At 43.4% G+C, this 25,881-nt stretch overlaps 1 protein-coding gene across 4 annotated transcripts in view; it reads right to left on the bottom strand.

Annotated features, from left to right (window-relative positions):
• Positions 1–1,758: 1,758 nt before the first annotated feature.
• chst11 (carbohydrate (chondroitin 4) sulfotransferase 11) overlaps positions 1,759–25,881 on the bottom strand; it is a 74,773-nt gene continuing 50,650 nt past the window's right edge. For 2 of the 4 annotated variants that reach the window (XM_084049442.1, XM_084049443.1), the window contains exons 3-4: positions 12,903–13,132; positions 1,759–8,521 (exon numbers count right to left, since the gene is read on the bottom strand). In XM_084049442.1, coding sequence (XP_083905568.1) covers positions 7,897–8,521; positions 12,903–13,132 — 855 coding nt within the window. In that variant the 3' untranslated portion in view covers positions 1,759–7,896. The remainder of the gene's footprint in view (positions 8,522–12,902; positions 13,133–25,881) is intronic. The other 2 variants (XR_014600175.1, XR_014600176.1) reach the window with 2 other exon arrangements.

The raw sequence follows: 25,881 nt of genomic DNA, 5'->3' as shown, positions 1-25,881 counted from the left end.
AGGGAGTGGGTGTACACAGTTTCGCAGCGACCGGGCCAACGGTGCCCGAGATTAGCTGGTAACACACAGACAGGACACACGGACACACGGACGGACGGACGGACGGACGGACAGGGGGAAAAACATACTCTCTCGCCATGCCTTTCGGCATTTAGGCTTTAGTAGCCTTTCCAGACATGCCTTCATCTGTACAAACCCCATTCAACACTTAACACATCTAGCCAATCTTCTATCGTCATCCCAATAAAAAAACGTGCATCTACACACAATTCAGAAACCATGCCTCATTTGACATAGGATGAAATGAATAATAACTAGAAAAAGTGCTCCTCGGAGCACAGGTCTCCGCCAGGTCAGGTACGTTATTCTGGCCTCCTGGTGGCGCTATAATAGGCCAATGTGAAAAGGGTGCCATTTATTCTTAGGTCTTTCACGGCAATCAGACACTGCATTCATGATTTGAGGCATTTTGTTCCAAAAATGTGTTTTGCTAAATTAGACCTGCTGGTGGCGCTATAACAGGCCAATGTGAAAAGGGTGGCATTTCTTACTCGGCCTAGTGGGAATGTGCGTGTGAAATTTCACGGAAATCGCAAGCTGCGTGCATAGTTTGAGGCTTTTTGTTCAAAACGGACCAATCCTGCAAACTTTGGAAGCCAACCATAGGCAATGAGGATGGAATATGGGAAATCGGACAGATCCGTGTTGATCACATGACTATAGAGACACTGTGTACCGATTTGCATGACGTTTGTATAAAATCTGTAGGAGTAATGTAAAAATGCACAAATTGGCCTCCTGGTGGCGCTATAACAGGCCCATGTGAAAACATTGGGGCAGAGGTTCTGAATTGGCATCCAGGGAGTGTGTGTGCAAAGTTTCGGAGCGAACGGGCCAACGGTGCCGGAGATTAACTGGTAACACACAGACAGGAGGGACACACACACACACACACACGGACGGACACACGGACGGACGGACGGAGGGTAAAACATACTCTCTCGCCATGCCTTCGGCCTGGCGGAGACAATAATGTGCTTGAAAACCGGTATATTAAATTGCGCCCCCTGGGGGGCTGTATCGCCTCCGTTGAGAAACGCTAGTGTGTGTTTGTGTTTGCAGTCTACCAAACTCAGTCCGACATTGATACAGACACAGAACAACTGCAGAGACATTTGGAATTTGAGTTTCTGCTGCATTTTATTGTGAAAACATCTGACAGAATGAACCATGGATCACACCACTGTAAGATCAAAAATCTTCTCCCACAGATGATATATATATATACTGTACATGTATATACGTATATCGTCGAATATTAATGTTTTTTGGTGAATTTGAAAAACGAACTGAAACAAAAACAGAATGGCTGGGAGGGGGGGGGGGGTCCCATGAGGATAGAGAGAAATGGAGAGTTTTGGTGTGTTGCCATGGTAATAGCAATACGTATTGGGTGGTTGCAAATAAATAAATAAATAGGTGGAGCCTGTTTGAACGAGGGTCTCACTGCTCTAAGGCAGAACGGGTACAGTACAGAGCGAGTTCATGAGCACGCACACGCACACACACACACACACACACACACACACACACACACACACACACACACACACACACACACACACACACAGACCCTGCATTTGAAAAGGTACTACATATATACATAGTAGATATACAGTATACAGTATATATACAGTATATATATATATATATATATATATATATATATATATATATATATATATATATACTATATATGTATAGAGAGATCATATATATAATTGTTGATGTAAAGCGTCATTGGGTCTCTAGAAAGGCGCAATATAAATTATTATTATTATTATTATTATTATTATTATTATTATATTAAACGCTCTCATGAGGCACTCCAGTATCCAGTACATCCAACAGTAGAAAACGCTGTTCCTGGTATATCTGTAACAGAATAGTCAACCCCAACTCGAAACATCACCAGCCATCAAAATCACACGCACGCGCACACACAAACAAACACGCACACGCACACGCACACGCACAAGCGCACACACACACACACACACACACACACACACACACACACACACACACACACACACACACACACACACACACACACACACACACACACACACACACACACTGTACAGTATGCAGCACACATAGAGTATCTGGCGATAGATTAAACGACTGAGACCGGTACAGTAGGGAAATGGGAGGCTTTGTGACCCGTGGTTTTGGAAGGACGTACAAGCGTTTGAAGCAACACAGATCCACACACACATAAAAAAAAAGCTTTTAGGCCGTCTGAAGGCCTGGAGATCTGAGCACAGCAGGTAGATGGACACCCTTCTCTTCACCACACCTCCTGGTGCAGTCACACAAAGGTGTGTGTGTGTGTGTGTGTGTGTGTGTGTGTGTGTGTGTGTGTGTGTGTGTGTGTGTGTGTGTGTGTGTGTGTGTGTGTGTGTACACACACAGTATATGTGATATAGATAAGGAAGAGGCCCAGGTGACATAACAGTAAAGTGCTCGGAACAGGAGAGTAGAGTGAGAAGGCACTCTGAACATTTCAGTGGCTCCGCGGTGTCCAGGCTGAAAGGCACAGGGGATGGAGTGCCATAAAGCCTAATTTAAGGGGCCATCCACACCAAGAGGAGATGAGAACTGTAACGATGACTATAACGATAATGATGTGAGCAATCCACACTGGTGAACGATAACGTTCCGTAAAAACAGCGGCGCCAAGCACACACTGCACGCTCTGGCTGTGTTAGAGGCCCCAGAATGGATATTGATGAGCTGTTACGGCCGTTACTCCGTAGACACATTATTCATACTTTGGTGGTCCGAGGTGAACCCGATTGCATTCCAGATGTCCTTCCTCTTGATAGTGTCTTTACAGACACTGTCTGAACCAAAAAAACACCCATCTCTCAGCAATGTCATCAGCTGAACATGAGTGATGTGTTCAATTCCGACAGATTGTGACTGGCAGCCAGTGTTTCTATCATTCATGAAATCGGTCTGAAAGTTTTCATTATAGTTATGGTGTGGACTCCAGCATTTTATATTCATTCCAGTATTTATAGTCATCATCGTTCTTAGTGTGGAGAGCCCTTTTATACGTCCTGGGGAAGGGGGGGGTGCTCAATTTAGAGTAGATGCATGTTTCACGCATGCAAGATTTGTGAGAAAGGGGGTCTTTAATATATATTTTTGCATTAAAAAGGGGTTTTAATATTTTCTCCAGAAAGGAGTAATACAATTTTGTAAGAAAGGTGGGGAATTAAATATGATTTATGTTTTACTTTTATATAATGTACTTTACCCCAGAAGGCACTGGCGAACCGTAAAGCTTGACTACTGACTTGTTCCAAGTCTATGAATGGACAATTAACATTTTGGCTCAGAGACACAGTTTGGAACCATTCATATTTTTTGACAGAAAGGTGGCATTAAATGTCCAGCATTAAAAAGGGTGCATTACAAAATCTGGGCATTAGAAAAAGGGTGGCGTTAAGTCTTGTCAGCCCCAAAAAATGTGGACGTTTGTGTCCCAGCATGCATCTATCCCAAAATAGTAGCACCCTCCCCTCCCCGGGGAACTCATTATCTGGTGAAATTAATTGTTTCTCCCTTGAAAATCAGTTATCTACGGCAAGCGACGCGGTTGTACGACAAAGTATAATTTATAATTTAGGCTTCCGTGTTGCATTTATGCGTATGTGAGGCCACAAGAGAAATACATAGAAATACGATGGAACCATCTGAGCAGGGTCTAAAAACATCACCCATTCAGCAATCCCAGTTCCATAATATGACACATGATAAAGAACAACCGTCAATGTTGTCTATGTCTATACTGTACAATGGCATGGCATGGCAGTGGATCTGTGTTAATGGTTAATGCAGGAGCTGTAACAGAACAACACAGAAAAACATCATAGAAAAAAACATAATCCAAAACATACATTGTGGAGAGGAAAGGAAAGCAGAGTTTAATAGCATTCCTGGCTTTGTCTCTCTGTACTGATGAGCGTGAGATATGACCAGTGGTGGAAAGTAAATAAGTACTTGTACTCAAGTGCTGCACTTGAGTACTTCTACTCCACTAAATCTCAGAGGCAAATAATTGTACTTTTACGCCACTACAATTATTTGAAAACTTGAGTTACTTTGCAGATATAAATTATTACATTATAAAACATACATTAACCACTTTAGCCCAATTTTATACCTAGGCTATTTGAAGATAGACGATCTACAAGCTCACAACGCGTCGCATCGCAAGAGCTTGTAGATCTGCTAAGTAACATTTTCAACACAGGCCTTTTACTTTTTACATTGTGGTATTGCTACTTTTACTTAAACAGTAAAATATCGGAGTACTTCTTCCACCACTGTTTATATCCAAGGGAACCTTCTGCGTTTGTGACACAACACTAAATTGCGGGATGACCCTTGCAGTTATACTGTTTTAAGTGAGTAAATAGACAGCTCTCGCTCTGACAACCATGCATTCTAACACTATGTGTTATGTAAAGTCAAGTGTTGATCTTCACATTAAGGCTTAAATATATAATGCATATGTATAAAAACAAATATCATAATGAGCCATTCCTGCCCTCAAAAAACAGTAAAAATAAAACAAAACCTGTGGATGTGTTTGTCTGCCCAGATGACTTCCTGTAAGCCAAAGTGTAAATATGTAATTCTGTCCAATAATAGACGTCGTTGGAAAAACAACATAAATATACCCGTTCACTCCACTTGTATATAAATACTTTTACAGCATACGACAACTGAGCATCCAGTGGAACTGGATTTATTGATATTGTCTGCAGACAGTGGAAGTTAAGAATAGGGACAAAAAGTGGGTTGAAATACGGTCAGTCTTTCCACAGCTGGGACAAACAGCTGTGCCGTGGGCTTGTACCAGCTCTGTTTGTTTAAGAAGCCTGCACTGTAAAGTCCTGAGCGTTAATTTAACTCTGAGAGTGTGCAGTTAAATTAACCCTCAAGGTTTTGTAGCGTTGCCCCTTTCCTGCAGGGACAGGGATGGAACGGTTGACACCGACCTCACCAAAAAAAGGCATTTCCACTTCGGGGGGGAGGGGGGGGGTTAATTGTGAGCCACTTGTGGAGAGAGGGAAGGGAGAGAAGAAAAAAGGGCCTCCGTAATAGTTTGTTTGCTTGCCGAGAGACCATTTGTGTACGGCGCCCCGTCATCCATTTTGAGAGGCTTAAATGAGCAGTTTACGCTTGGGCTTAATCAGCGTGTGAAATGAAAGAGGTGTCCCTTGCTACGTGTGCCTCACCCTGCGACCGCTGAGTCAGCAACGATGCTGCGTGGCATCAACATTGGCACGGGTTCAGGTGCTGCTGGCTAAGTGTGTCGGTTCGCGTGCTCATGCGCGAGCGAGCGGCATTTATTATGCATTTAAACTCGGGAGGTGGCGGCGCTTATTTAAGAATGTGCCCATTGTTTCCTTCAGGAGGAGGACGACGACTGGGGCTTGGGATGGAAGCCAAGTCAGTAGCCTGCACCCTTTATTAGACCCAGATGTGTATATATGGGACACAAACACGGTTCTCTCATTATGATTCTCCATGCACACTCACACAGTACGCAGACCTGCACAAATGTGTATGCACACATGCATGCACGCACACACATACATACTGTACGCACACGCGCACGCACACGCACACACACACACACACACACACACACACACACACACACACACACACACACACACACACTAGTGCTTCAAAGGCTGAAAGCTGTCACTAGCATGTCTGTTAAAACAGAACCTCGCTGAACTTCTCCTGACAGGCGGGGTGGGAGAGAGGGGATATGAAGATACGTAAACGAGTTATTATTCCAATTCTGCTGTCACTGCTTCCTCCTCAACAGTCAAGTGCCATAAAGAGCCACTCCATTCCCAATAAAAAAAGCCTCCTTGACGACTTAGTAGTCGGAATTGTTGAGAAAGTACAAAGGACTTGTTTTTAAAATGATGACTCTCTCTCTCTCTCAGTTTTTACAATGAGTTAGGGCTGGTGTTGATCTGTGTCCTCACTAGCACGCCCTAGCAATTCACATGAAACCGCTCGTTATCCCATGTGCAGTGTCACGCTCAATGCACTTATTAGCTCTGACGTCGCTGCCACGGGTGACATTATCCTGCCACTGTGGCGTGGGAAGTGGTGTGTTGATACCCTTGATACAGTATACACTTCACTTGGCTAACTGTTTCCCATGTTGTAGCAGAGAGCAGGGACTATTCCCATGGATATTATGCTGAACAGCAAAGATGTGGGTTGAGCATAAACGCTGTCGCTATCTGTGTGGTTTCACAGACATTTTGGCACCAAACTGTTAACAAAAGGCAAGGGGAAACAACGTAGATAAATCCCAGAGCTTGCACAGAGAGACCAAAGCCACACACTGAAATGTCTTGTACGCCCTTCACAAAATGAAGAGAAGTGAAGATGTTAAGCGATGATAGTTGTGCAAGCCGAGAACAAAAGGTTGACGTGATAAACAAAACTCAAAAACATTTTAAAACCTACTACGATGCTCATCAGCCCAGGGGAAAACAAATATTAAACCTTTCTCTTTCTTTCTTTTAACTCAACAATGCAAATTAAATAATATTTTGTTATTGCTGCTCGCAGCAATGTTTCATAAGACAACAAGAGTGAAAAACAAAAAAGCATGAAAATAAAAAATCTTAATTTACTAAAAGACATGTTTGGTCGTCTGAGCAGGGGATTTATGGGCGTGGCCCCAGGTGTGTCCACTAAATGTTTGGGGGGGGGGGGGGGCTGGGCGGGGTTATGAGATCCTGTCCCTTTAACCCTTTCACAACCACACAGGCCGTCTTTTCGTTTTCCTGCCTCAGTTCATTCAGTGGGATGGCCCAGAGGCCTGCCATTTGCATCTGGTGTGCCCGTTCATATCACGGGCACATCCTGTACCTTTCCGACCGCTTCCTGCGGCATAACGTATTAAGGGTGCTTGGGGGGGAGGGTTCACATATGAAGAATCGGGGCCTCCATGAGTGTCACTGCTGCGGTGGAAGTATCTTAAATGACACAGTCCTCTGGGCGCAAGACAGTCCCCTCTGCCGACACTGCAGCGACCAAGGCCTGCTTCTTTAAAACTGTTGGCTTAAGGCCACACCGCCGTCCACACCGCCGTCGCTCACCATTGCAGAGGTCGTTTGAGTCAAGTCAAGTCAATGGCCAGCTAGGTACCCTTGCGGTGGCAATGAGCCAGCTTACCTCTAAAATGCATGAATCCAATGCAAGCGAGGGTGACAGGCGCCGTTGAAACACGCACCCTGGTGCTGCGTGGTGAAGGACATTAAATGTGTTTTACAATTTGACGGAATGTCTCTATTGATCCGGGGCAGGGGGAGATAAGCTCAGCTCCCGCGATGCTTTGGGGTCAGGGCACGTGCGAGGCCGCTGTTTGCATTGAGGAATCTGAAGCAGCCTAATTTTTCAGCAGTTCAATTAAATATGGAGGGAACGACCAAGACTCTCTTTGAGAATCCCTCTGCGTGTCTGCCCTCCTGGAGCCTCTGCACCACCAATACCTCCGTTCCCCACATGCTTATAGACACTCCCACTTGCTATCTACAAATCCAATCAGTGCTCTCCTTCTATTACCCCGACACCCGAAATCCGACTTCAATCACACATCATCTTTCCTTCCGTCCTTCACCCTTTGGTCACGTGTCCAATTCCGACCCCACCCCTGCAAGGAACGACGACAGTTTTTTATGTTTTTTCAGATCAAGTTTACTTCCGGAAACAATTCCTCTTCTCTCTGCGAACAAAGGCGGCCATGCCCGGAGTCCTGGCCCTGTTCCCCGGCCTCCGTTAGTCCAGCCGGAGGTAGCCGGGCGTGGAGTAGTTGAACATGAGGAAGTCCAGCTTGTAGAGCTGGTACAGCTGGGTCTGCTGCTGGGCACTGATGTTGCTGAAGAACTGTGCCGTCATGGTGTCCGTGGTGCGGGTGGACTTGGCGTAGCTGGGGAAGCGCAGCGTGTCCCCGACGCCGATCAGACGCAGGACGAAGTTGGCGTCCTCCTCCAGCGTCTCGTACTTGCCCACCAGGTCGTAGTGGATGTGGCACGGGTGGCACAGCTGGTAGACCGTCTGCCAGTGCTCGTTGAGCGGGCCGTCGCGCTGCGTCGCCGGATCCACCAGGTACTCGGCGAACTCGCGGAACTTGACGTCGGCGCCGTTGAGCAGGGCGTCCTGCGTGGCGTTCTTGCGGTAGCGCCGGACGATGCGCGTGCCAAAGCGCTTGTGGAAGGACGAGTTGTACTTGAGCGTGAACTTGTTGCGGTAGGCGGAGACCAGCCTCTCGAAGGGGTCGCGGACAAACAGGAACTTGAGGTAGTTCTTCAGGCGGTGGTTGATTTCGGCGATGCTGTACTGGTTGAGCGTCTTCAGGTTGGACGGGATGTGGGCCTCATTGGACGGGATCTCCATGGGGTCACTGTGGGGGACAGGGGAGAGGGGGACAGTGAGTGATGTGATCGTTACACAGGACGGCTATTCAAAAGAACAGGAATTGTACTCAACAACGAGGGGATTTTACAATGCATAACTCGTTGCTAAATCGGCTTGCATTTTGCATAATCAGATACATTTCCATCTTCCAGGTTTGTACTGAATCAACTTAAAAGCAGAGAATGACAGAAAATGGAACACAATGTGCTCAAATCTCACAATGAGCTAAAAGAGTCAGGTGTAATGATAATAATGACAGCGACATGATGGTAACATAATATGGGTGTAGCTTAGACTAGTACAGTGGTTCTCAAACTTTTTCATGTCAAGGACCCCCAGTTTGACATGCATTAGGGCTACGGACCCCCATTTAATGGCATGTATATCTCTGGGACCCCAATTTATATTCTAAAATCAATGTTAATTTAACTCTGAGAGTGTCCAAATGGAACCAAATGGACCCTAACAGGTCCATTTGGTTCCATTTGGACACTCAGAGTTACAGACCCATAAGGGTCCATTTGGTTCCTATCGATCATTTAGCTGGGGACCCCCTGGAACCCCCTCAAGTACCCCTGGGGGTCCCGGACCCCACTTTGAGAACCAATGGACTAGTAGAGTGAGGTAATCAGATGTGGTAATACATGTCGAAGTGTCCATGAGCAAGACACTTAACCCCTCACAGCCCCCCCCCCCCCAGCTCCGAGCACTCATTATGACCGTCTGAGCAGCCATCAGCTGGGTGAAGCTGAAACGGAGTTTCCCCATTTTAACTGTATTATCACTATTCTGATGAACATTCAGAAAAAACTGCAGATCTACAAGCTCCCAATGTGTCACAATGTGATGCATTGGGAGAGATTTGGTGTAGAGGGGAAAAAGGAGAGGACCAAGTACAGTGCTGAGTATTAGTTTACTATCATGTATAGAGGGTTTAACCACTGGAAACCCAGCGTCCATATTCTGGGTGGAACATTAGCCAAAAATAGCAGATGTACAAGCTCACAATGATCGGCTATTTTTCAAGGTTCAAGGTTGTGCTTTATTGTTATATCTTGTATCCAGGTAACAGAAGAGTAAAACCTTCCTTCAGACAATGCAGCAGCATAGATAATAACAACAACGGAATAATGATAGAAATCGTTAAAAAGATTTAAAGAAAAGAAAGAGAGAAAAAAAGAGCAAAAAGAGAATAAAATAGAGCATCATCAAATGTGCATGTGCATAAAAAACTTGGTATATAACAGCATTTTTTTCCCCAGTAGCTGCCACTGACCTAACTTTGTGTAAACAACTTCACAGTATATTGTATGTACAGCAGATTAGGGAGGTGCAGTTCAAGCATAATAGTGCAAGAAAAGGATTTTTGGCGAAGGGATTTGTTGTGGACGGAAATAGTGGTTCAAAGTGAAGTTGTAACTCAAGTCCAGTTCTCTAAGACGACAGGGGTTTAAGTGGTTATGTGCAGTGCTGGAAGAAGAACTCAGATATTTTACTTAAGTAAAAGTAGCAATACCCTAATATAATAATACAAAATAAGTACCAAAAGTAAAAGTACTAATGTTAATTTTAATTATATATAGACTATTTTCAAATAGTCTATGTACAAAATAGACTTGTGGTTAATGTATGTTTTATAATATAGTCATTTATATCTGCAAAGTAACTACAGTAGTAACGAAGGTTTTCAAATACTTGTAGTGGAGTAAAAGTACAATATTTGCCTCTGAGATGTAGTGGAGTAGCAGTAAAAGTATTGCAAATTGGAAATACTCAAGTAAAGTCAAAAGTAACTCAAAATTGTACTTAAGTACATGAACTTAGTTACTTCCCACCACTGGTTATGTGGTTAACAAAGGTCTATACCTTATTTCTATTACCACATCAGGATTGGCATAAAGCGTAGAGGACCTGGCTGTAAACAGCATTATCGGTGCAGATAACAAACGTGAACCGGCGGCTACACTGCTGTATTTTTAGACATCGGCGGGGAAAGATTCCAGACGAGGCCAGAACCCGCGCCGTTAATGCATTCAAAACACTGCTCTCTCCCGTTAACCCATTCAACTCGGGAAAAGTCATTTCAAGATTTCTTTGGGCTATTCAAAAATAGCAGATCTACAAGATCATGTATGGAGTGCCGCGCTGTGAGCTTGTAGATCGGATGTTTTTGAAAAATCGTGAACATTCGTGCAAATCTTTTACCACAAATGTTTGCCTCTGTGGGGGGGGTCCCTGGAACAAAATATTTTGAGATGGGCCAAATACATATCTACATCTAAATCTAAATCCTACCAGTTTCTATATCAGTGGTGCTACAACTTTTTCATGTCAAGGACCCCCAAAATCATGTATTTGGCCGCGGACCCCCCCCATCTCAAAATATCTTGTTCCAGGGACCCCCCAGAAGCAAATATTGGAGTTACATTTTTTCACAATAAATGAATAAATTAGCAGATCTATTACAGATGCTATTTTTGAATAGCAAAATAAATCTAAAATGACACTTACATGCTTACCCGGTCTTAATGGATTAAAGCACATTTGTTATTGAAATGTGTGAGCAGTGTGGAGAGTGGAATATATTTTGATATACCTCCGTATAAATTTCCATATTTTACCCCGCCAGCCACGGCTGGATTATTTTCACAGTCAACAAGTACACTCGTTGATATACTCTGCGCTGCCTCCGCTGCAGTGGATATCATTTAATGTAATCACACCGTAAAATATTTAGTGGTATATTTAACTTAGAAGGGTGTACCCCGTGAAATTAACAATTTTTAAGGATTTTACTGTGTAGATCAGGGTTTCTTCAACATTTTTCAGTTCAAGGACCCCCTAGCCGAGAGAGAGATGAAGCAGGGACTCCCCACTACATATTGTATAAAATTAAGTGGCGGGGGTGTCGATGGCATCGCATATCTGGTTCGATTCCCATGCTCGACGACCTTTGCTGCGTGTGTCACTCCCTTCTCTCTCTCTCTCTCTCTCTCCCTATTTCCTGTCACTATGCAAATAAAAGCAGAAAAGCCCCAAACATATCTGTCAAATGAATAAATTATGTTGCAGATTTTTCAAAATATTTTCTATTGATTTTGATGTATTTTCAGACATTTAACCACTTAAAACCTCAGTAAACTTAACCGTTGGCTCTGTACTTGATCTGCTCTCTTGTCCCTCTACACCAAACCTCTTTGAGCTAACTCCGAGGACCCCCTAGGGGTCCCGGACGCCCTAGGTGAAGACCTCTGGTGTAGGCTAGATAATGAATTAGATCATACATGGGCAACTGGCGGCCCGGGGGGCACATGCGTCCCCCACCTTCACTTAATGCGGCCCCGCAGGTTAATATCGGAATACTGATATATTATTGATTTCAGCTGTTACAATTCCAAACATGCAAACATGACCCGCTTGAATTACTTCAGTCTATATTAGTAGCTTAATGACTAGTATTAAAATTCTATTGTCTTTTGTATGTCCAATGTATTTGTTTTTAAGTTCATAAACGTTAACATAAGTGTAACTAAATGCATTTGAAATTAAATAAAAATGTTACTTTTCAGGATTCCAATTCAAAAATAGCACAAAAGAAAACAGGATTCCAATTCAAAAATAGCAAAAATAGCAGATCTACAAGCTCAAAACGTGTGGCGGTGCGAGGCGTTTTGAGCTTGTAGATCGGCTATTCTTGTGAGACATAGAATGGCGAACAAAGTACGGCATTCATTTACAGAAAAAGTGAAATTACGAAAATAAGAGGTGTCTGCCCAACAGTATATGCAATGTGGCCCTCTGGAGTGAGTGTGGAAATATAGTGGCCCTCTCCATCATCAAAGTTGCATCACCCCTAAATTGAAGAACCAGTGGCGTGCACATACATTTTGAGGGGCAGGTGCTCAAGGAAAATATATATTTTTTTGTTTACTTGGTCTGCTCTTTTTTCCCTCTACACCTACACCTCTTTGCCAAAAATAGCCGATCTACAAGCCCACAACGCCTCACAGCGCGAGGCGTTGTGGGCTTGTAGATCTGCTATTTTTGGCTAAAGTTCTCCTCAGAAAAGGGATGCTAGGTTTCGAGTGGTTATGGTAAAAAGAAACATCATATCACATAAAGATTTGGCGGACCCCCTGTAGTAACTCTGAGGACCCCCTAGGGGTCCCGGACCCCCTGTTGAAGACCCCTGCTGTAAACTGAAGAAAAAAAAAACTTTTTTTCCTCTTTTTTTCAAAAGGGCACTTCTGGTCAAGAGGGCAAAGGGCAGGCGCTCTAGCACCACCTAGAGTCTATCTGTGCACGTCCCTGCCCCTGAATTAGATGAAGAACAATAAAGTGGCGGTTGCTGCTTTGACATCACCGACCTGTATTTGCCGCGTCCGGCGAGGACCATCATGACCCTCTTCCAGTTGGTGCAGGCCACCTTGGGCACGTAGCAGTAGATGAGCTCGTGGTCCTCGTCCACCACCAGGTGCTTGAGGTCGCCGGGGGTCAGGACCCGGCGCTTGCGGTTGGACACGCTGTGGGCGCGGCACGTCTCCGCCACCTGGTCCCTCCTCGTCTGGTGGAGGACCGCCGGGCCTGAGAACTCCGTCTGGAGACAATGGAGAGAGACAGAGAGAGAGAGAGAGAGATTTTTTAAAATTTTTAACCAGTGGTGGAAAAAGTACTCACGTTTTTTTACCCAAGTAAAAGTATCAATACTGCAATGTAGAAATACTCTGTTACAAGCAAAAGTCCAGAATTCAAAACTTACTTGAGTAAAAGTACAAAAGTATTGGTATCAAAATGTGCTTAAAGTACCAAAAGTAGAAAATACTCATTATGCAGAATGTCCCGTTTCACAAGTTATCATGTCTAAAATGTATTAAAAAAAAATGAAAATAGCCAAAGTGGTTAATGTATGTTTTGTAATAATAATCAAAATCTACAAAGTAACTACTAACTAGTTTTCAAATAATTGTAGTGGAGTAAAGGTACATTATTTGTCTCTGAGATGTAGTGGGGTAGAAGTATAAAGCATTGAAAATTAGACATACTTTAGTAAAGTAAAAGTACCTCAAAAAGTACCTTACTTAAGTAAATGTACTTAGTTACTTTCCACCACTGTTTCTAACAACTCATTTATTCATAAGAGTGTTTGCTACATAAGCTCTTTCAAACAATCAATCACATACTGTACTAGAATACAATGCCACAATTCTTTTTTATTTAGAGCAACACATCAATAAAAGTGATTCCCCTATCTTTTTCAGAAAAAAGTACGCCTTCATAGTCCCATATATCTTTGAACACATCCAAGTCCCCCATTCTTTCATAGTATTTATATTCAATACTCGTGCTCTAACGGAATTCTTGAAAACTGCTAAGCAGTCGCACCTCTGCCCTCCATCTATTATCTTCTTTCCTACTTAGATAAATTGCCAACTTTGCTTGCCCAAGAGGGACATTCAGCAATCTACCTTTTTTCTTCTTCTTTTTCCCATACATAAAAACAAATATAAACACCTGTTTAGTAAAAGTCTCTCCATCGAACGGACATCAACAAAGAAAGAGTGAGAGAGAGACCGATCACATATTGCTAGTGTCTGAGCTGGGTGATAAAGACAAAATCAAAAATCATGATATTATTTTACTAATAGGCTACCTCGATATATTGTGACGATACTGTACTGGTGTTTTCACAAAATATTAATGGAATGAAGCTTTTTGATAAATAATCATCAGTAATGGCTAACTAAGTGGGTAAAGGCAAATACTAGCTAGAACAGTCAGGCCTTTAAAATCAAGAAAAGACAAGATATATATTACAATATAAATCATTCCAGCTGATACAGTATCTAGTCTCATAACATGATATCAATATAATATTGATATATTGCCCAGCCCTAGTATGGGAGATGAATATGCAAGAACGCGTTGGGAGCTTGTAGATCTGCTATTTTTGGCTAATGTTCCCCCCAGAATATGGATGGATGCTGCGGTTCAAGTTCAAGTGCTTAATTAAACTCTTGAGAGTGCACAGAACTGATGTAACGCTTGGAATGCTCTCAATGTTAAAAACGGATAAAAATGTACACTGAGGATTGTACTGTGTAGTTGAGCCCAGAGGGGCTATGTATCTAAAGAGCAGGAATGTTTTCTTACGCCTACTGATTATTTTTCCTATGGGTCCAGGGGGGGGGGGGGGGGGGGGTTCTAAATTGATCGTCCCCTGCCCTGCATCTTTGAAACTCTCTCACACATTCAACAAGGCTGGCCATTCAGCCATGCCTGCAGAATGAGAGAGCGAGAGGGACATGTGGACATGAATTGCTGAAATAATTTAAATGGGGTGACCACCTCCGCGACGAGGTCTACAGGACACGTGTAGACAGCTTGACTAAAGTGGTTCGTGTCGCTTGTTTTGATGTGCACAGCTGGCCGTGAAAAATGCAACTAATAAGACGCACATATTATGCCAATTTAGCTGCAGCAGAAGGTACAAAAAGTGCTCTTGTGATTAGCTTTGTGGCGTCAAATCAATTATCCAACAGGGGCAAACATCCATGTCTGAACAGTCATGGGAAGGGAGCGATTAACGGGGCAACCGAAACCTCAAAGGCCTTTTATAATTGCACCTGTGAAAGTGAAGTGGCAGTTAGTGGTGGGGAAAAAAAAACGTCCATTTCAGTGAACAAACGATTTCCTTCACGTTCACGGCAATGATCCGTTCCAATGATCTCCCCCCGTCCTGTGTACGGGGGGAATGAACGAAAGGGGCATCAGCTTCAGGAAGTGAACGGGTTCGTTCACGCCAAAGAACTAGTTCTTTTGAACGAATTGATCATGAACGACCCATCACTAGTGTTTCTTTAAGCTCCACTGTGTCTACCCTGCCGGGAGAACAGGTCAAAGGTCACATCTCTGTCACAGTTTGAACCTCTGCTTAAATCCTAGGCTGCACCAGCGCTCCTGTCTTCGTGTATAGAGGCGCGGAGAGATTGCGCCTGATCCCATTGGTTCACCGATCTGTCCGTCAAACCCTGCCCCGTTAACACAACATTACGAGCGACGCCCACTGCACTCTGGTTGGTTGGGGAAATGAAACACTTCCCATACCGGGTACACCGACGCGCTCCTCCAAGCTTTTATTTTTTTAGCAAAACTAAACAATAAAAGCCTGGAGATCGAGGCTACTTAAATCCTAACTAAAGAGTCAAGGTAGGGCTGGACGGTATGGAATAAAATGTATATCATGGAATAATTTGAAACACTGAAGGTAATGGTATACACAAGCGGTCTTCAACAGGAGGTCCGGGACCTCTAGGGGGTTCTCAGAGAAACTGCAGGGGGGCCGCCGCCAAATCTTTGTGTTGTGATAGGGACTTTATTTTTATTATTTTACATTAACCACTTGCATCCCTTTTCTGGGGGGAACATTTGCCAAAAATAGCGCCTGCGACGCGTTGTGAGCTTGTAGATCGGCTATTTTTGGCAAAGAGGTTTGATGTAGAGGTAAAAAAAGAGCAGACAAGTACTTAAAATGTCAATATAACTGCTACTGGAGGGGTAAAGACCTGGTATGACAACTGCATAGCAGCTACAGTACTACTCTTAAATCTATTACAAGGACATTTTTCATAATACAGAGGTCTTTTAAGAACATTTACTGTGCAAAACTGCAATAACAGAAAGCAAATGAAAAACCTTTTCTCAAATAACGCCCGTCTCTGAAAAACCCTTTTAAGTAAATGCAAATCGAGCTGCAGCTGATTGAAAATAAAACTGACTTCAGCTGACTTCCAAAGCGAAACAAAAAGCTCCACCGGTCAGCACAGTATGGTCAAAATCCATACCGTAGGGCAAATTCCATAACGTCAACCATAAATACCATTCATACCATCCAGAGAGAGCAGCCTAACTTCAAAGCAATTAGTCATATGTTGCTAAATACTTTGTATCAAACATGAACGCGGTACATTGAAAATGAAGTCCAAGGGCCTCTGATCACCTGTCTCCATTTGTACAGAAGCAGAAGCAGAAGCAGAAGCAGTTCATTTATTATTAGGTTATTATGTTCAGTACAGGAACAAGTCTCTGTAATATCATCACAGACGCACCAGACACAACATATGTGCTGTCCCTGTCATGCTGAGACAGGGACAGCAAAGCTTTAACCCATTAAGACCGGGAACGCATCTGTGTCATTTTTTTTATTTCTTTGGCTATTCAAAAATAGAAAATACACAAGCTCATGTGCCGCACACTATGAGCTTGTAGATTTGCTATTTTTTGGGGGAGAAAAAAAAAAGCGTTTTAAAGCGAACATTTTGAACTCCGATCTGTGCTTCTGGGGATTCCTGGAACAACATATTTTGAGATGGGGGTCCGCGGCCAAATACATATAATTTTGGGGTTCCTTGACATGGAAAGGTTGGAGCACCACGGATACTGTTAAGATTTAGAAAACATGTTTAGATATGTATGTGGCCACGGACACCCATCTCAAAACGTTTTGTTCCAGGGAGCCCCCAGAAGCAAAGACTTTAGTTTAAAAAAATGTTTTTAAATAGCAAATCTACAAGCTCAAGCTATGAGCTTGAATATCTGCTATTTTTGAATAGCCAAAGTATAAAATAATGGGTTAAGTGGTTCCACAGATGCGTTCCCGCCCAGTCTTAATGGGTTAAAGTGCATAATACAAGCAGACAAGCACTTTAACAAAATGTACTGTACCCCATTGTGTATTATTCACTCATTGGACAGTGAGAGAACGGTTGCTGTGCTGTCTCCTCCTTTTCCCCTTGGCTCTCCAACCACCTTCCCTTCCCTCTTTCTCAAGTCACATCATGCCAAACACACCCCTTCCATTCTGAGTCATGCAGAGTCGGCAATCAACGAAGAACGATGAGTAGGGCTGTCACGATTACAAGATTTGAGTTGACTCAAATCGATTAATTGTCATACAAATAACGAACGATTTAATTGCGTTTCTGTCGTTGAAAACTGGAGCATGTGAATACAAATGACATTTCTGTGGCTTTTAAGCTTCGTAATCAAACAGGCAGATATGACAAATAACTTGAATATACAAAAAAATGACTGACATATTTCTGCGCTTTATACGCAGAAATTATTTTTTCAAAAATAATTGCGATTATCTCGAATAATTGTGATTATCCCAAATAATTGCGATTAGACGATTACTGTATGTAATAATGGTGACAGGCCTAACGAGGAGTAACTTCTAAGAGAAGAAGCTCTTCCCTGCCCTGTCCCTTCGTCTCGTCTGCACCAGTGTTCATTTTGACAGCAAATTCTGGTTTAGTCTTAGTCTTAGTCGTTTTAATAACACACCATTTAGTTTTAGTCCTATTTTAGTCATCTGAAATTGTTTACTCTTAGTCTAGTCTTAGTCGACTAAACATAAAAACCTTATATTAGTCTTAGTCTTAAAAACAAAATTAACACCGGTCTACTCTGCACTCCTCCAACAATGCCATCTAAAGGCATGACGACACAGATCCAATCGTTCTTTTGTTTAGAGGACTCTCACTGTTTTTCCTGTGATCTGCTCTGACGCTGTGATTCATCTGAGAGATCACATCTGACGTGCAGTGCCTCGCTCTACAACAGAGGCGGACGAGCGCTGTAATTGAGCAGAGGAGGAGAAATTAGCTTGGGGGTGGGTGTGGTGGTGGTGGTAGTCGGGGGGGGCTTCATCTCATGTCATCTATCCCTCTGCCTTGGTTCATCTCTCCTTATCTCACTCCTTTCCACGGGATTACTTTTGTCTCTTAACCCATTAAGACCGGGAACGCATCTGTGACATTTTTTGATTTGAGCAAAAAAAAAAAGCATTATTTTATACTTTGGCTATTTTGGAAAAATCGTGAGCATTTGTGCAAATCATTGAATATTTCTATTTTTTAACTCAAATATTTGCTTCATGGGGGTCCCTGGAACAAAATATTTTGAGATGGGGGTCCGCGGCCAAATACATATCATTTTGGGGGTCCTTGACATGAAAAAAACACTTATAGCAACATATGTTTTTTCAAAAAAGTTTTAGGATTTAGAAGACATTTGCAAAGATTTGAGTTACAAATGTTCGCTTTAAAAAATATATATTCAAAGATTTATATAAAAATACAACGAATATTCTGGCCCAAAACCATCTCCAACCAACACCTTCTTAGCCTGTGTAAACAGGACAACATGGCTACCATCCTTATAAGAAAGCGGTGGAAATGGATAGGACATGTAATCCGTAGGGAGCAGGACAACATCACCCAAACTGCCCTTCACTGGACACCAGACGGTAAACGCAAGAGAGGCCGACCCAAGAACACCTGGCGCAGGACAGTGGAGGGAGAGCTGAAGAACCTGCATCACACCTGGGGTTCTATAAAGACGCTGGCCCAGAACAGACAGGAGTGGAGATCCTTTGTTGCTGCCCTACATGCCAGCCGGCATAAAGTATTCAAAGATTTGCACACATCTTCATGATTTAAAAAAAGAAATAGCAGATCTAATAGCGACTACTCCTATGAGCTAGTATATCTGTTATTTTTTAATAGCCAAAGAAATCTTAAAATGACACAGATGCGTTCCCGGTCTTAGCGGATTAATCTGTTCTCTGAAAAACTCTCAACTCAGCCTCTGATGTGGCTCTGATGAAAGGGACACTCCGGAGAGAGAGAGAGAGAGAGAGAGAGAGAGAGAGGAGACTGAAGTAGAGATGAGATGAGAGGGTAGATATCGATGTGCCCCCCCTCCCCCCTCCCCCTCCCCTCCCCCCGCCCGACAGACGCGGTGATGGAGGTCAGCGACCCCCTGGTCATGTCAAGCTGTTCCCACGGGAGAGCAGATACCATTAGTGGTCTGTTCCGCTGCACATTACCAGCTTGCTGCCCCCGTAAATAGCCCTGCACCACAAACAGCTCAGCATTTGTAGAGGCATGAGCTCATAAAAGCCACCGTGGCTTCGCAGAATATGGCCCTGTTCCTTTTGATCTCCTCCTTGACTAGTGAATGAACCTCAGGCCTCTGGTGTTTGCAGCTTACTGCAACTGCCTGGTCTTAAAAAACAGACTGCCGTGGCTGAATGGGTATATAGAAAGGCCGTCTGTGAATCAGAAGGTCCCCGGTTTGCCTCCTGGCCTGCTCAGTCGACGTGTGTCGCAGGGTCCCTGGGCAAAGACACTTAATCCCTAACTGCTCCCCACGTGCTGTATTAATAGCGACCACTGCTCCCAATAGTTAGGATGCAGAGGGCAAAGTTCATGTATGAGCAGATGATGCAGAGTGACAAAAACATTATTCATTACTGATTATTTGGTCGTGTGTGTGTGTGTGTGTGTGTGTGTGTGTGCACGCGCGCGCGCACACACAGGTGCATGCCTGTGCATACACGTGCACATGTTGCACTCTCTATAAAGTTATAATACTTTATAGCATTGGTTCTCAAAGTGGGGTCCTTGGGGGGTTCCAGGGGGTCCCCAGCAAAATGTGTTAATATAGCATCACAATCACTTTAACCACTTTAACCTTTTATACTTTGGCTATTCAAAAATAGCAGATCTACAAGCTCATAGCACGGCACCGAGTGAACATTTGTGCAAACCTTTGAATATATGTTTTTTTTGTTTTTACATTTGTGACTCAAATCTTTGCTTCTGGGGGGTCCTTGGAACAAAATATTTGGAGATGGGGGTCCGCGGCCAAATACATATCATTTTGGGGGTCCTTGACATGAAAAAGTTTGAGAACCACTGCTTTATAGGCAATACCCACCCCTCTCTTCAAGGACACCACCCACCCCTCTCACAGCCTGATCTCCCTTCTGCCGTCGGGGAAATGATACAGGAGCATCAGTGCCAGGACGGAAAGGATGCAAAACTGTTTCTCGCCTCAGGCAATCACACTTTTGAACTCAAATCTCCAATAGTATATGAACTTGGGAGGTATGCATATCTATGGATTAGATGAGACGAACTCTATAGATGAATTTCTTTCAGTTTTTATACTTGGTTTTGATCTGGTTATGCTTGCATTTTATGACATGTTCTAGTTTCTAGGATTTATTTAGATGTATTTTCTGCACTATTCATTTTATCCTTTTAAGAATTTTTGCTGTCTTAAACATAATATCATTTCGTTTTTTCCCCAAAGCTGCTTGGAGATGGAAAACAAATGACAAATGCAATCTTGAATCTTGAATAAACTATAAACTATAAAGAGAGAGAGAGAGAGAGAGAGAGAGAGAGAGAGAGAGAGAGAGAGAGAAACAGAGAGAGAGGCACAGATTAAGTATCCTTGGCATACTGTACATCCAAGTTTGATATAAAACTGCGAGTGCAGTGCCAGTACCTGGATGTAAAAGTCCGTTATCAGTGCTATAGTATGACGAATAGTGAAAATGCTTAAAATCGACAAAACTCACAATACGTCGCATCGCAACTATTTTTGAAAATGTTCAATTGTTTTTTTTTATTCTTTCGTCTTTAATTTGCAAGTATGATGTTAATATAAATGATAATATAATAATATCAGCCACGGCTGTGTTAATCTCACTGAGGTTTGTTAGGGTTGTGAAATATGATCTGTGAATCCTCGCCGAGCGGACCTCTTCGGGCACGCAGCCATGTAATGAATAGCGTCTCACTGTTGTGCTGATGGCTGCAAACACTGGCGTAATAAACACCACCAGGACCCGGGGAGACGGCGAGAACACAACGCTGTCTTCCTCAGTGCAAATCAAATGCTTGATTTATTTGTTCAACAAGTGGACGGGAAATAAACCCACCCCCCGAAAAGGCAGGATAAGGGAAGGCAAAACATACAATAACCAGCGGTGGGAAATGTACTACAATTTTTTACTTAAGTAAAAGTATCAATACTGCAATGTAGAAATACTGTGTAACAAGTAAAAGTCTGGAATTCTAAATTGAGTTGAGTAAAAGTACAAAAGTATTGGTATCAAAATGTACTTTAAGTACCAAAAGTAGAATGTATAAAAATTGTTTGAAAATAGCAGATCTACAAGCTCACAATGCGATGGCTTGTAGATCGGCTATTTTCAAATGGCCTAAATGTTAATAGGGTTGAAGTGGGTAATGCATGTTTTGTAATTTGTAATTATTTTCAAATAATTGTAGTGGAGTAAAAGTACAACATTTTCCTCTCAGATGTAGTGGAGTAGAAGTAAAAATACCGACAATTGGAATTACTCCAGTAAAGTAAAAAATACCTAAAACTTGCACTTAATTACAGTACTTGACTAAATGTACTCAGTTACTTTACCCCACTGACAATAACAAGGTCTATAGGTCAAGAAGTTAAGAAGGCAAAGAGTCAATCTTTGCGAAGAGCTTTTGTCCTTGGTTGATTGGGTTCAGGGATTTCCTACTGTGCATGTGACAGCTTCTTGTTGAACCATAAACGCATGTTTTTTTCGGCAGATTTTGCGGTCGCCTCTGATCCCTTTAGAAGCTCTGCACCAGTCGGTGCAGTGGAGGGGCTTTGATGCATTCTTTTAATCCTCTGAACCTTGCCGGATCATGTTGTATCATCTGCTTTTTACAGCGGATTATTCTCATACTCCTCTTCGACAGCAAGAGTGTCAGACTGATTTTTTTTTTCTTCGTCTGAGCGTGATGCATCACAAAGCTGGTTGGTCAGTGTTACAGTGCATCTGCAGCAGCCACTCAGGATTAGTATACAGTATCTCGCAGAGGCGTACGGTCATTGGGGCCAACGAGGCCATGTGAACCCTGCTTGCCCCTGTGTAGGGGCAAGATCCGCCAGGGGGAAAAAACAAAAAATCAACATAACAACATTAGCAGCCCCTCACCCTTTAAGTCGCCTTTGTTTTCAAATGGGGCTCATTTGCATTCGGCCGAATTGTTAACGAGTGGCCATTAGAAAACCAGTTTCGCCGTCAAACCGGTTGTCCATTGCGCAGAGACGAGCACCTCTCCATTCAGAAATGTAATAGAAGAAGAACCGTCGTCCTGAAACACCCTGCCCCGCGTCTAAACCGGCGGCCTCGGTCCGCGAAAAAAATGGGGCAGTGTGATTTGGGACGCCATTCCGGGTGGTAATTCCGGTGGTAATTCTCAGTAGACTTATCAGCCGTTGTTGTGCGAACCCCCGGGCCAGAATCTTATGAGGTTAAGATTCTGGCCCGGTCAACGGTAGAATTCACCATACGCCAGTGGTATCTCGTCTAACAGACTCTTCTCTTCACAGGGTTCGGGCTCTTTGTGTCTCTTTCAGTTTTCCCCCCTCAGCGGATACTCTAGATAACAGGATCTCAAAGGGGGTCCGGGAACTCCCAGGGGTTCCAGGGGGTCCACAGAGGGGAGCATGCACGTCCCAACAAAAACTTTTCAGGTGCTGAACAACAATATGTATGTTGGAGGAAAGGAAGGGAAGTTTGCACACTGTAGCGAACTTCCGATCTCCAAGCTCGAGTTTGTAGATCGACTATTTTCACAATGTTTGCCTTTTTCTTGTATTATTTAACAATTTGGCCAATGTTTGACCAGTTGTTATAGAGTAGTTTGTTGATTACTTTTGATAGAGTAATGGTCTTTTTTCTTTTCTTTCTTAAATTGTCACTTCACTGTCATCTGGGGACCCCCACCCCCCCAAAAAAATCATGTGGGGACCCCCCTGGAGAGAACCCCCATGTTTCTCAAACCACAGGTTGAGAACCACTGCTCTAGATGAGCATTGTACCTAGAGGTTTGACCATGCAGAGACTTCATAGCCTTAAGACCCGTGACAGATTCTACAAAATGTCTTCTAAATCCTAACAGTTTTTTGAAAAAAAACTATGTTTTTTTATCAATGGTTATCAAACTTTTTCCTGTCCCAAAATGATATGTATTTGGCCGCGGACCCCCATCTCAAAATATTTTGTTCCAGGGACCCCCAGAAGCAACGATTTGAGTTAAAAATGTTTGCTTTAAAAGAATATAAATATATTAATTTACCCACATTTTCTCAATTTTTTAATAGCTAAAGTGTAAAATAATGCTTTTTAGCTCAAATCAAAAAGTGACACAGATGCGTTCTAGGTCTTAAAGGGTTAGGGTAGGTTTAGCACAGATATCAAACAACTCCTCTCATGGGGTCACCAAGTTCTGCCCAAAAGCAAAGCACACTCTGTGCTCTCAATCAACTCCAAAGCCGAAGTTGTCGGTTGTGGAAAGATCGATGCCTGCTGCCAAAGCAAGTGGGTTTTCTGTGACACTTGGAATGCTAAAACAAAATTTTATGTCATTTTCTAATCATATATTCCTTTCAGGGATTGTGTAGTGGAACCTTGGGTAAAGTCCACTTTGATAAATGCAGGCCCATGATTTGGCAGGTACCATGGTCCCTCCTGAGCTGACTTCCAAAACAGTGTGTGCCCATTTGAGAAATGAAAATATCGATACGGTCTGTGGAGCTGCTCCTTACACAGTGAGCATTGACAAATGGATGCAGGGAGGCCTATACAGTACAGTGTGTATGTATGTATATATTTTCCTGTGTATACAGTATTATGTATATAGGCCTTGGAGAGACTGTGTGCTCGTAAACCAGGCTATTAACAGGGGCTCAATAAACACGTCCGCTTAAATAGAAGAGTTAAATTGCTGCTCAGGCAGTTTACAAGTTACAATGGAGTCATTTAGCAGATGCTCTTATCTAGCGTAACTTACAAAGTGCTAGATCCTCATAAGCAGCATGAACCCTAGTAAACTAAAAACAACAGGGTATAAGCGGTCAAATAAATAGAGTGCCAAGAAAGGTGCTATAAAGTAACTAGGATAACATGTAGACATCTGACCTGTCTAAAAAAAACTATAAATAATAAACAATAAATGCACGAAATCTCAGTATACGTGTCCGTCCGTCTGTCTGTCTCACGTATCTCAGGAACTGCCCACCTGCCCCGACTTCAAACTCTGTGCGAGCGTTGCCGACGACCAGAGGGAGTGCCACAATGGCATTTGTCAGCATGTCCCTTTTTTTTTTAATAGTATAGGAATATATGTATAAGGTATTGAAATTCAAGACTTGGTGTTGGTATCAAAACAAAAACAACATGATATAATCATGGAGATGAGGTTGAAAAAAGGTGAAGTGTTCCTTTAAGCTATCCCATTTTCCTGGAACAAAACATAATTTGTCTGAATAAATTAGTTCCTTTGTCTATTTGCAGCGAACAGCGATGAAGTCACTTCAGTAAGAATCAATGACAATCATCAAAGCATCGCTCTCTCTCTGTCTCTATGTCACACACACACACACACACACACACACACACACACACACACACACACACACACACACACACACACACACACACACACACACACACACACACACACACACACACACACACACACACACACACACACACATTCACTCACTGTATGCAGGGTACTAAGGGCAGTCTGTCTCTCTGACCCTTGCTGGTCCTCTATGCTCACAGAGACTGGCATTCACAGGACAGCCAGGCATAATGCTGCCAGTGTGCTAGTACTGTACCAAACACACACACACACACACACACACACACACACACACACACACACACACACACACACACACACACACACACACACACACACACGCACCTGACTCTCAACCACATAATGCGCTACGCTTCACCTGCGTCTCTCTGTAAAAGCCAACAAGGCGAGGCTGTGTGGCACACACTACTAAAACCCTCGACAATATCCGCGTTTTATGAGGCAAAAAAATCATCCTTCCCCCAGAGGCCTGGCAAGGCCAAGCTTCTGGAACCTTCCATGCTGTCATTCACAAGGAAAAGGGAAACCAACAAAAGGGAAACCAGGAGACTTTGGTCCTCAGGCAAACGGGTCCCTGAACACCTGTGCAAGCGGCAATAAAGAGAGTGTCTCCGGCGGAGACACTCTGGTTCGGTGTCTCCGCCGAAAAAGCGGGAACGCTTATGAAGCAGAGATATGCATCCAGTGGTTCGTGTCGTGATTATCTTGCTGATGCACAGTATGTAAGAGGGCACTGCAGTGAAGAGCTGCGCTGCTGAATGGATGCAGTGTCTGTGCCCGAGAGAGAGAGACGGGGGGACGGGGACGGGGGTGTTAGGACGTTTCCACTGGGTTCTGCCTGGCCAGCAAGGGGGCACACAAACGCACCTACACACCGACACTCAAGGCAGGAGCACGCAGGACTGCACACAAACGCAAACATGTGCACAAAAACACTTGAGATGGAGTGCGTGGTGGTTCAGACCTCGTGGACCTGCGGGTTTGAATCCGCCCTCCTGTCTTGTCTCACATGTCTTGGTTTCATGTCTTCTTATTCAACATCTGAATA

This window comes from Gymnoscopelus microlampas (assembly GCF_963454915.1).
Source record: "Gymnoscopelus microlampas genome assembly, chromosome: 23".
In the NCBI taxonomy this organism is placed as follows: domain Eukaryota; kingdom Metazoa; phylum Chordata; class Actinopteri; order Myctophiformes; family Myctophidae; genus Gymnoscopelus; species Gymnoscopelus microlampas.
Note: the sequence above shows the minus strand (reverse complement) of the source record. Positions and strands in the feature narration are given on the sequence as shown.